At 36.1% G+C, this 12,856-nt stretch overlaps 1 protein-coding gene across 4 annotated transcripts in view; it reads right to left on the bottom strand.

Annotated features, from left to right (window-relative positions):
• The window catches only part of LOC122415916 (probable G-protein coupled receptor 101), a 29,672-nt gene extending 21,980 nt beyond the window's left edge, over positions 1–7,692 (bottom strand). The window contains exons 1-3 of one of the 4 annotated variants that reach the window (XM_043428508.1): positions 7,102–7,692; positions 4,892–5,186; positions 3,181–3,393 (exon numbers count right to left, since the gene is read on the bottom strand). In XM_043428508.1, the coding sequence (XP_043284443.1) occupies positions 3,181–3,393; positions 4,892–4,897 (219 nt within the window). In that variant the 5' untranslated portion in view covers positions 4,898–5,186; positions 7,102–7,692. The remainder of the gene's footprint in view (positions 1–3,180; positions 3,394–4,891; positions 5,187–7,101) is intronic. The other 3 variants (XM_043428510.1, XM_043428509.1, XM_043428511.1) reach the window with 3 other exon arrangements.
• Between the last annotated feature and the right edge of the window lie 5,164 nt (positions 7,693–12,856).

The raw sequence follows: 12,856 nt of genomic DNA, 5'->3' as shown, positions 1-12,856 counted from the left end.
TGTAACTCCGTTTTTCTTTTATTTACTCATCGATGATTGCACTCCAATTCGATCTCGAGCACGCAGATTTTCGCAGAAAATGATTTTCTTCCCGAAACCTCCTTATCGAATGGCATGCCTCATTCGTGATCCAGCGGAGGAGGCTGCTGCACTGAGACGTTTCAGAATAACGATCTCGCATTAACGAAGAATAAATTGTTTGCATTTTCTACAGATAATTTATCGAATGAAAAATTTGTGGATAGACTCGTTTCTCAGAAATCTTGACTCACGAATATTCATCCGCGATATTTTTCAGGGATCTGAATACACTTGCACTGCCTGCATATTTTCATGGCTTTGATCTCTCATTACGAGTATTTTGGTAATTAAATCTTGGCGAGTGAATATACGAGATTAAAGGTCAGACAAGGCCAAGAAGTAGAAAGAAAAAATTCCTGACGTTCGCTCGTTCCATGTAAACACACATGATTTGTAGCAAAATGGCTATTCATATTCTCTACAGATGGCGCTTTGAAGTTCGCTCCGCATCATGTTATGCGTTTTATGTTTTATGCTAATTGTGCCATTATCGTTATTATGCAATGCATTTCGTGTTTCGCGTGGTTTCTAGTACGTGTATCGCGTGTGTCAACCGACAAAGAGGGAATTTGAATAAATGGAAATTATTTCATTATTTCGTAGCAATGCGGGAACGCGGGAGATCATTCTCTTTGAAAAATCGTTAAACAGTGTGAAAAAATAAAGGAATAAAATTATGTGTTTCGCGTAAACAAGTTTCAGAAAATTGTTGATGCAGAAATAATCAACGAATAATACAAAAATGTATTTTAATACAGGAATACGTTTTTTTTCGTTGACTCGCCCCCGCCGTCAAACACATCCGGTAAATTTAGCAGTGAATTCAACGCTAAATATCACCGTTTGATTCTCTCCGTGTGAAATCGAAAAATTTAAAGATTAAAGAAACTTTGAAAGGTTGAGGTCAACAATCGTATCAAAAGCGTGCCTTCGGCTACGTGTTTTTTCGGAAAGAACGACAGTTATTGCAAAAGTTTCGAAGAGCGCTTTTTTTAAGCTACCCTCGGCACTCGGTGCGAATCGACCATTACGAAATTAGGAAATTCCGGAGGGATCCAGAGGGAAAAACACTCGTTCGCGAGACAAGGCGATCTCTCCCACAAGACTGTCTGTGACGATAACGTGAACCATTTCGACTCTCGTTTTTGCTCCCCCATAAACGCGGAACCGGCTCGAGGGGCTTCCCGGTGTCATTAATTTCACGCTGTTCATCTGTTATTATTGTTTATCGTTCATTTTTGCTGTTACGTTGACACTTCGTTTTGACTGTGTCGTCATTTTTTATGTTATTATTTGCCTTATTTTTCATACTTATTTCCAACGTTCCCGCGTATGCTTTTTCTCATTTTAAAAAGCTCGTTTCCTCATCTCGAATCTCACTTTTTGCGCACTTTATTGTTCCTATTCCTGGCTCCAGTGAGACCTTCCAGGGCGTTATTCACAAAATGTAAAATTTATACGGTTAATAAATACCAAGGTTCAATCCAATTTAATTTAAATGTCTCGTAAATTGCAGAAAATTTGATTTGTTTCCATGGAAATTTGTATTTTGTGCTATAAAAATTGCTCTTTTCTCAACAAGCGGTGCAACGATACTTGCGATGAGCGGTCACCCAACGAACCGCTTTTCCGGCGGTTGTTCAACTCGGAAATGAACCATCGAATGCGCGAGCATCGCTATCAGCCACTACGATTTTGATGTTTTTCATTCTTTCTGAAAGTTCCATACGATGATGAATTTTCGCGCTTTCCTTCGCAACCCGAATTTAGCTCATAAATGAATTTCGTGTATCGTGAAAAATGACAGAAAAATTGAGTAAGGAAGGTGGATCGCGACGATACAATGTTGCCATGCTAAACCATGTTAAAAAATATTAAAAATTTCAAAATTGTAAGAATTTAATAAAATTTGGTAAATGTATTCGTTAAAAGGATATAAAAAAATGCATTTTTTTTTAGATTTTTGTACCACATAGCTCTCGAATAATTGAACACTAAAGTTCACGTGTATAAGCATAAAGTTTACATATATACGGTTATACATCTCGTGCATAAAAACTTCGATTTATGAAAATTTTTGAAAATTTTAAATTCGAAAAAATGACCTCCCACGATGGGTTCGAAACATGTTTCATGCGATTCTGAGTCGAATGAGACAAAGTTATAAAGACCGAAAAAAAAAAATTTCGAAGGCAATAGACTATGAAAAAATACCAAGGTTCGAAAATTTTCGAAAGTTTCAAAAATCGAAAAAATCGAAAAAATGACCTCCCACGGTGGGTTAAAAACATGTTTCACACGATTCTGAGTCGAATGAGACAAAGTTGTAAAGACCGAAAAAAAAAAAATTTTCGAAGGCAATAGACTATGAAAAAATACCAAGGTTCGAAAATTTTCGAAAGTTTCAAAAATCGAAAAAATCGAAAAAATGACCTCCCACGGTGGGTTCGAAACATGTTTCACGAAATTCTGAGTCAAATGAGACAAAGTTGTAATGACCGAAAAAAAAAAAAATTTCGAAGGCAATAGACTATGAAAAAATACCAAGGTTCGAAAATTTTCGAAAGTTTCAAAAATCGAAAAAATGACCTCCCACGGTGGGTTAAAAACATGTTTCACACGATTCTGAGTCGAATGAGACAAAGTTGTAAAGACCGAAAAAAAAAAATTTTCGAAGGCAATAGACTATGAAAAAATGCGAAGGTTCGAAAATTTTCGAAAGTTTCAAAAATCGAAAAAATGACCTCCCACGGTGGGTTCGAAACATGTTTCACGAAATTCTGAGTCGAATGAGACAAAGTTGTAATGACCGAAAAAAAAAAAAAAATTCGAAGGCAATAGACTATGAAAAAATTCCAAGGTTCGAAAATTTTTGCATGAACCTTGGAATAACGCTCAATTATTCAATAATCATGTGGTAAAAAAAATTTGAAAAAAATTGTATTTATCTACTTGATGCCAAAGAATGTTATTACCAAATTTTATCAAATTCTGATTATTTTTATTTCGTGATCCACCCTCCTTAATAAAGTAGAAGAAAAAACGTAGACGATCATGAGTTTGAAGCTTTTTCTAATTATCTGGGAGGAGAAACGCTACCTTTTTCGTTCGAAAGAGGGCAGCGACCGTAATAAGATTTCCGGGAATCCCGATGAGCATGAAAAGGACGCAACAACCTGCAGCGAGGTACAAAAGCCAGGGTGGGTACCCGACGAATAGTATCGTCGAGCTTGGATCCTCGAGGGCTACCTTGAGCCCGGATTCGCTGGTGTTACTGGTATTCCCGTTGTTCGCCATCAAATATTCCAACATCTAAAAAGAGACCAGGAAATGAATTGAGTCAAAAGTCTTCTGCGGAGGACGAAAAACTAAATGAACGGAAACATCGTCGCGGGTCCAAAGTCTTGGGACGTTTTCTTACGACGGATGATGCTCGATGGAACTCAACTTCCCACGCCTCGATCGGATGACTTTAATTTCACAATATCTTATTAAGGGGACTACCCTAATTAGAACTTTCAAAAAATCGACTTTTGTGTTGCATTTTTCGAAAGTAAACATATTTCAAAGTATCATACTAAAGTTTTACAAAGATCTGAGCAGCCTAAATGTACTTTTGAGGGACGTTGACTCGACTGTCTGAACGCGCTAATACGCACCGCCCAGTGCGGCACCGCGGACCTGCCTTTTACGCGTTTTTCTCAAAATTACGATTTTGGACGTCTCGTTGATAAAATCTCCGAAACTATTCAACCGATCAAAATAGACATTTTTTCAAATTGAGTTTTTTGCAAAAAACAATGAAAAAAACGTACTTTTTCGTAATTTTTTGAAAAATGGCAGGCATTTTGTTACTTTTGAAAAAAATCAAAAATCGTATGACATGCGCTATAGCCTTGAATCTAAAACCATTTTTATTTTTTTCCCCCAATCATTCATTCAGAAGAATTTATCAACAAGGCACACTCAACTTTTTTTCGGATCTGTCTTCTCCTCCATTTTTCTGTACGAAAACTGAGTAAAATAAATATGAAAATAAAATTTTTGTGCATTTTTTAGGCCCAACGCTTTTTATATCCATATTTATGATTTATATCGCACTGTAAATCCAAGTGTGTTATTGCCAACACACGTAAAGTGTGTTCTGTACTTAATGCCGTAAGCAAATTGTAGATTTCTTGTGGTCACTTTTTACACGTTTTATGGTGTGTTAAAAATCTATAGTTTCCTTATGGCGCTAAGTACAGAACACACTTAATGTGTGTTAGCAATAACACACTTGGATTTAGAGTGCGGTCAAAAAAATTCGTGAATTAGTCTTCTTTTGTCCATCTAATTAGAGTAGAGCCCTTAAGTTGGTTGTCAGGTGATTTTCGGCACACCCTTTACGTTGTTTCGATTTCTGAGTTTACTGGCACCAATACCGTCTATAAATTCGTTGCTTTCGTATCGGAACACGATATATCGACCCCTGGGAAAACCGCGGAGACCTCAACGCTCTTGTTACGTCTTTTATCGTTCTCCCTGTTCTACCAGGTGTCCAAACCCATAAACTTATTTTCTTATAGCTGTATTTACCCTCTTGATAGAAAATTTCAAATTTATCGACTTGTAAATGGTAGTGCAACAAAGCTTTGTACGAAGGCACCGGCGTTTTTGGATCCCATTGATTTTGATTGATTACTTGAAACCCGTTACCTACTTTTTTCGAAATTATTTCAGATTATTGTGCTTCGTTTTTTGTGTTAAAGTTCTGATAGTAAAAGAAAACTGGAGTGAGCAGTTTTAATATCGAATAAAAATATCTCACCTTCATCTAGTGAAGGAAGAATAAAGAATTTTCAGGCAGTGAAACTCGCCTGGAAAATTTTATTCAACGAGTACCAGCAGCAGTTCCATTCATTTCCACATCTCGCCACTACGTCCAAGTTCACTGGATGACCTCGCTGCTTTTCTTTATTGACTCTTTCCTCAAGATTCTTCGAGTAAACTTCACCATCACGCGGGAAGAGAAAAAACTTTTGTCCGCACGATTCTGCTTTTTCACCCACTTCGCAAACTCTTCGATTTCCTTTCGATGTTTGCCATCATGGCTTGGGCTTTATCTTTTACATTATTTTCCGACGTTCGAGCACGAAATAACAACAATTGTCGAATAATTATAAATTCGCACTTATTATGCAAATTATTTATTTAAACGAAAACACGATCGATGCTCGGATCACTCGATGGATCAAATCTCGTCGAGCTTCCTTAATTTCGATCCGAAACATTTTCATGATTTCTAAACGAGCTCACAATTAATCGAGAAACCAAAAAAACTCAAAAGATGAACTTGGAAAGTGAGAGCAGGTCGAAAATATTGACAATCAACGTTAATTAAAATGAACTGAATCCAATTCTCAAAATTAGTTAACAAAAATTAATCAGAAGTGTCAGAGCCAACCCACTTAATTACTAACGCAGACAAAGGTTTTCAAAGGGTGAGCTGCCTATTGAAGGAACACTTAAGGCATGCGCGAACTGTTTTGAAATTAAAGTGGGAGATAAAGTGTAAAGATACGCAAAAAAGGCATTCATTGTTCAAAGACCAATCGAATATTGGATACGAATTTTTTTAGTAATTATGCAGAAGTGGGGCTCCACCCCAAAACGGTTCCGAAAAGTTATTTACGAATATCGCGTTTTTTACCTACCCTTCGTCTTATTTTCCTTTTCCTCTCACTAAAATTTATCGTACTCAAAAAAGTTGAAAAAAAAAAAAATTCTTTCAAAATTTTTTTTCCACCAAAAATGTCATGCACAAACATAACATGACTAGTTATGTTTTTTCAGTGCATGAAGAATGATAAAAAAATTTACAAGCTTATTACAGCTGGTGTTGCGATCATAAATATTTACAAAAAGAGAAATGATTTTTTTTTGTAAATATTTTTGTTCAACTTCTGCATAATTACCGTTTTTTTTTTCTTTTCTCTCGATAAATTTTCCGGAAATTAGCGAAAAGAAACGTCATACCCTAAATGGTTTTGTTTATTTATTTTCGTAAATAAGGGGTAATCAACATTAATGCAAAAATACATATTGTAATAGATATTAATATCAAAATAACAATAGAAACACATTAACCCGTAGACACAACACTCCCTTTGAGGTCACACATTCACCATATTGGTGCAAATTTGCACTTGGACTTTTAAAAACTTTTTATTTCATCCATGGATGTATGAAATTAGCTTACAACGAGACTTTTTAGGGGTAACAATTCCTTAGTAATCGATTACGATCATTGGAAAAATTGTAAAATAAAGTTTTAATATAAAAAAATGTGCAAATTGAAGAAAGGAATTTTGAAGTTCTAGACACTTGAAATTTCCGGGGGTGCAATTTGCACTAGTGTCGTTTTTACGAGTTGATATGGTTAATTATTCATCAGTCATTTATTCAATGAAAAGAGATGAGGAATCCCTGTGTTCATTCAACGGGAAGAGTCCGGAAATTCGACCCTACAAATGAACACTCTCGAAATTGATGCATTTTTAATTATCACACAATGAAATAATGATTGAATTTGGTAAATGGACAATTTTATTCTTATACTAATTGAAACTTTTCGTTAATCCTGATCGGAAACATTTGAGACCGGGTCTGCTATTGCGATTTACCGAAAAACGAACTCGTTAAATGTTTTATTTTTTTTACGCGCAGTGTCAAGTGCACTTCAGAAAAAAATGTAGAAACTTCAGAAAAAAATAAATACTATACTTTAGCTCGCTATTAAATCATTTTTTATCAGTTTTTAATAATTTTGTTAATTCAACGGCGTGTGTTCCGCAAATGGACGATTCAAATACTTTCTTCATAATTCGTATGTTAATTCGTTAATTTCGAGATTCGCGGTCGTGTAATTTAGCCTTGTGCGAATTCTCGCGAGCGCTTGACACGCGGAAAGCCGAAAACGGGTGACATCGCCGGCAAGCAATTAAGCGACATAATTTATCGTTACGATTTACAGCTCACCCGAAATCACAAGAGACCTCCTGTTCGTGGAGTCAAACGGCCCGCCGGTCCCGGTCTAGCGAGACGCGAATTGTAATTCCAAACTAAATAAACCAACTTGACGAGGCGTTAACTTGTTTTTTTTTTTTTTAATCAATTCCCTAGCACTATTATTATTTCGTTTATTTCATTTTCGAGTACCAATTCAAAGCAGTTTTAAAATTCATAGACTCTGAAAATTATTTATTTTTTTTCAATTCTTCTTTCAGAGTAAATTATAAATTCTTGTAATTCATTGTTTTAGAGACGTTTTTTTCATTATTTCACCTTATTTCAAGCCAACCTGCGTTTTTTGTTTGCCGCATGATGAATAAGATTGTTTGACTAAATTTAATGAACCGATTCATTATTTTTCGCACAGTTTTTATTTTTATACGAATAAATAAGTATTTACAGTTCGTTGGATGCACACGAATCGGGGGTTTATATTATCACCCGGGAGACATTGAATTCGATAGATTTATGAATTTTCTCCAGTGATGGAAAAGTTGTTGGAAAAGCTGCGAAGCGATGACGTCACGAAGCGTGAGAGTTTCGCAGCGGGCCGCGCGAGCGTCGCGAACCTACTGAGACACGCGAGTGCCGAAAGCTCGCGGACTTTGTTTTCTCTCTTTCTCACGAGTAATCTAAGGCGCATGCGTTATTTCGATACACCTTTTTCTCTGGACAAAAATATAATCGTGCTGTGCGTATTTGTCGACGCGTTTCAATGTATGTTTGATGACATATTATTCACGATAAATTACAGTCTTTGCTTTACTGGGACGAGAGCGCGATGCGTAGGAAAACATGCTCGTGGGCTCGTTGAGGCAGTGAGATTTTTTAGAGGATTTTTCGAATGGGATATTTGACAAATAGAGTTCTGTTTACTTTCAGAGAAAAAAGTATCTCATGAAGAGTTCTTCATCGCCTCAGAACGCGTGAGAAGATTCTGCTGGAATATCTCCGGCAATAATACAATAATGGACTTCCCAAGGGAAGGAAACTGCCCACAAAAACTGTCGCAAATCCTTCTAAAATCGACCGGCAACGTCAACCCCTTCCTGCGAGTCTTTTGTTTCCAAAAATAGCTCTCGGGTCTCCCTTGACCCTGGAACGCTCGAGGCTTTGTTGAATTTTCGAAAGTTGAAAAGTAAAAATTACTCTTACGGCGACGGAAACCGCGGACGACTTTGGATATTCGGTCATCTTTACAGTCCAAAAAAATGTGCATCAAAACTTGCACTTTGTACTGTAAAATTTGACTGAAAAAGCGAAAATAAAAAAAAAAAAATTCTCGTAGAGGAGACCGGGGCTAGTTAATTTTCACGAAAACTTACACTTTGCACTAAAAACGTAACTAAACATTGGAGGTTATCCCTCGTTTCTATTGCTGTAACGGTAATTTCGACCTCCCAATTCCGCCCGAGTACTATTAGACCTTTGCAGTTATAGGCCACGGCCGGTGCTAAAAAAAAGGTTTCCGGTAGGACTAACACAAGCGGCAAGTATAGTGCTAATTTTCTTCAGGTTGCTGTAAACAGCGAGGTAAATAAATTGAGAGCAAAAAGGCGCAAGAGCCACGGTTGGGAGGGAAGCGAAAACCGACCTGTCGAAAATCGTTTTTTTTTCATGGAAACATAGTCGATGGAAAAAGTGTATTCGTGGAGGCTTTGATTTTTTGAAATAAGGCCGAAGGTCCGCTGGAGCTGGCGGAACGATCGGAATAAATTCGTGTATCACAAAACATTGAATTTTCTCCGCGTCGTTGATGAAAAAACTTGCAGAGCCCGATAGAAAAAACGCTAGTAACGGGTGAGGGTGAATTTTTTTCTTTATTCGCCCTCCATTTTGAACGTACATTTACGACCTTCTGGTTCGAGCTCAATCCACCCGCTTACCGTCATAAATAATACTTTCCATTTACATACATTTCGATGTTTCTAGTTCCTACGCTTCTACTTTTATATATTCACGCTCAGTTTTTTCTTTTTTATTCTATTCCTTATTATTTTAAGAGTGAGAACCAATAAATTTTCGTGAGATGGTCCATGAATTTTGCAATTGTCAATAAAATAGTGACTGCCAAAATTTTCGACGATAAAAAGTATTTTTAATGCGCTATCGAAACGTTTGGAAATACTGGAAAAAGTTCAACCAATCAATCCAAATCGATCAATATTATTTGCCAGAAACTTCTCGCTGAATTTTTGAGAAAAATCGACGATCGCTACGCTTTGTCACATAAAAGTGGAGATTTGATGAGACTTTTTGCTCGGTCGATGATGATTTACGACGTTGTACCATCAGTCGATGACTCCGGCTGGTAAACAACCGAAACAGGCGCTCAACAAAGTGGCCGACGATGAAAGACGACGATCTTTCGAACAATTTTGAAACTGAAGAACAATGAAAACAATTTAAGGAGAAATATGAGCGTGACAGACTGAAAAATGAGATATTTTTTGGGAATATCTTTTGAGAAAACGGCTCGATCAAATTATTTGAAATTTTGTGTATTTATTGAATTAATGAAGTATAGAAAGAATATTTTTATTTTTTATTTTTAGTACATTTTATCAAGCAGAGGAGCGGTCGCAAAATGGCGTCTCAAAAAAAGACTCCCCGACGATTGACAGCACAAGTGCCACAGCAAGCATCTGAAATCAATAATTCAAAAGGATTATTCAATTATAGTAGTACAGCTATTGCAGCATCGTTGGAAATTTCAAAATTTTGATTAGAAAAAGAACGACGGCCATTAAACAAAAAAATTCGAATTTTACACAAAAATTTTGCAATAAATTGTTGATAAAAAAGTAAACAATTAAAAAAAAACTTTAATATGTGACGATAGCGATAAGTTTTCTGAGGAGAATCCTTTTTGAATGAAATCGATTGGACAAAATTTGACAGAGTTATGCTCTGTCAACCAGATCAAAAAAAACATTCGAGAAAAACGCGTTTAAAGTTGTGAGAGGATAAAATTGAAGATAAAAATAAGCTCGATTCCCAGTGTATTCTTAATTTCTCATAATGAAATTTCTGCATTAGCATTAGGCAAAATCTTGGAAATTTTTTCAAGGGTTCATCTTCAGAGGGAAACCAAAACAATTTTCTTCAAAAGATTTTTTTCTGAAAGATCTGAAACGTAATTTTATTCGAATGAGGATCCAAAAAAAGGAAAACCGACGGTGCGAGTGATGACTTTCACTAATTTAATCAAAATTCATTGTCGAGTAGAATCGTAAAGGACTGTTCGGTTGAACACGTACCAAAGCTCAAAATAGAGTCAAGACAGACACAAATAAACGAAGAAATGTGTATATCCATGTAAATGCGAGAGGATGGGCTGATAAAAGACGACGAAGAATTTATCCTGACCCCGAGAAGCGCGGACACAAGCCGAAACTTCTCTCCATATGGACGAGACATGTGTTCAAAGTTTTACAATCCTTCAATTCTCAGCCTTGATCTCGAAAAACTCGGTGACAGCCGGCATGAACAAATATATCATAGCTGACATGGAAGCCACGTGGTGGTGAATTAGGTAAAACGTCAAAAAACGTAATTTTTCTTTAAAAGCAATCAAAATGTAGTGAAACAAAATTTCTCCACTAATAAAAAGTTATTAAAGATTCGTTTTCGTGGTTGGAAGAAAATCGAGTGACAATTTAAACGAATTTAAAAGAAATTTTATACATTTTCTGGAACGAATTTTAGTCCGGGGTAAATAATTATTTTTCTATTCGTATAACAGCATGGGGATGATAAAATTGGAGAGAATTCCCATTTGTTTCACTTAAAGCGTCTTTCGTCTGGTCTGAATCTCGTATTTCATATCGTAATTTCCAATCCCGGCCCGGAATCTGTGCATCTGCGCATTGTCGTGGGTTGGTAAAATTGCGTTGGTGTTTAACGACGTCTTATGAAAAAAGGACAGAATAATTATTTTTTATTAACAATCATTTCTATTTACGAGCTGAAATTACTGCGGGTAATAAGACTGCTTCGCGCACCAAGGAACAAAAAGAAATAATACTGCTATTATTTGAGCTCCGATTCGTTGCTGTAAAAAATCAATTTGTCACACAAATATGCTCTCAGTCATTCATTTTGATGGGACATGTAAACATGTATATGGGATAAATGATCGAAAGATTGTTGACAGCGAGGGAGGGAGTGAGATAGAGGAAGAAAGTGAGGTCGATAGTGGAACAAAAGGGGTCCCTTTAAACTTTAAAAAACGCTCAATTGGGGTAATGCGGGTCACTGTGAAATCCGAGTTACTGGTTTAAAAAAATATCCAATCTGTGCCATAATATTGAAGAGAACGAGAGAGACTCGTTGCATCGATTCTTTGATTGATAGGACATTACACCTTTTTTGAAAACTATTTTAAATTCATCCTCAGATCGTAATGAACTAGTAGAATTTTTATTTTTATTTTTTAAGACCGAAAAGTGTCTTGAAAAATATTTTTTATTTGCGATTTTGAATTTTCGGGCGGAAACGCTAGCCGCCCGGCTGTTCCGGTTTGTGACGCCATTCTGCTGGTAAACAATACGACTGCGAAAGACCAAGTAACAAGATTTGTGAAAATAATGAGTTATAATGTATATCGTTGGTGTCTTGTGCCCTGGTGCAATAATACAAGTGTAAAAACGTATTTATCATCGGTAAATTTGTACTTTCCGCTTTCACAAAACCGTCTTCCATTACGCGATTCTCATAAAATAAAAGATAAAAGTCCACAAAGGTGATAATAACTTGTAAAATTTCAAAAAAACACAGAGCGCACGATAAAAATCTAGATTGTTGAGATCACGTTGGAATTCAAAATGGCGGACGACGTTTTAGAAATTTGAAAAACAGATGAAAAAGACGATTTCTAAAATTGAGTTATAAAATTAATTTTGCATTTCTATGAATAAACGTTTTTCGTTTACTTTGTACGAAATCTGTCATAAAAGTGCATTTTTATATTTTCTCTTACATGCTGTAAAATATTGACTTACAACTTCTTTCAAACATGAATCGAGAATACAACTGATAAAAGAAGAATCAGTTTCCCTCGTGGTTTCTCAAAACTGGAGAATCATTTAGCAGAGTCGAGACCAGAGACTACTCGTCTAGAAAGCTATTTTTATTCGAAACATTCAGAGATTTGTCAATAATTCTGATTTCGTTTGAAAAAATATCATTAATCCAGTAAAATTATTTCAAATTTTTTTCATTGCAGCATGCTTATAACGATGAATAAAATAACAATATTTGTTCGATGAAGCAAACGCGTTATATGAATTTCCGCATTTCCAACCAGTACACGCAGTTTTTTATTTTTTTAAATGAACCATCCGTTCGTAATTTCGTTGTCCCTTGCTACCGAGAAAATACGCCAACAGTCGTTATCAGTTAATCATTAAATTGTACGCAATAATGTGTTTCCATACGCCGATAGAAACTGAATTTTCCCTTAGCTGATCCGCATTGCCCTAACGTGTGTCGTACACGTTGTAAAAACTGAGTATATCGGCTAACCAATCTCTTTTGCTCTCCCTCTTTGTATATCTCTTTCTCTTTCTTCCTACCTCAGTCCAGTGCTAAACATCGCAGTATAGGAAGAGCTCTGGGATGTGGGCCGTGGATTGTCTGCCCCTACATCCTTTTTAAAAATAATTACATTTTGTTACCGGTGTAGTATTATTGTATAGAGAGGGGCTAGACACACGGGCTG

Source organism: Venturia canescens, chromosome 9 (genome assembly GCF_019457755.1).
Source record: "Venturia canescens isolate UGA chromosome 9, ASM1945775v1, whole genome shotgun sequence".
NCBI classification, from domain to species: Eukaryota; Metazoa; Arthropoda; class Insecta; order Hymenoptera; family Ichneumonidae; genus Venturia; species Venturia canescens.
Note: the sequence above shows the minus strand (reverse complement) of the source record. Positions and strands in the feature narration are given on the sequence as shown.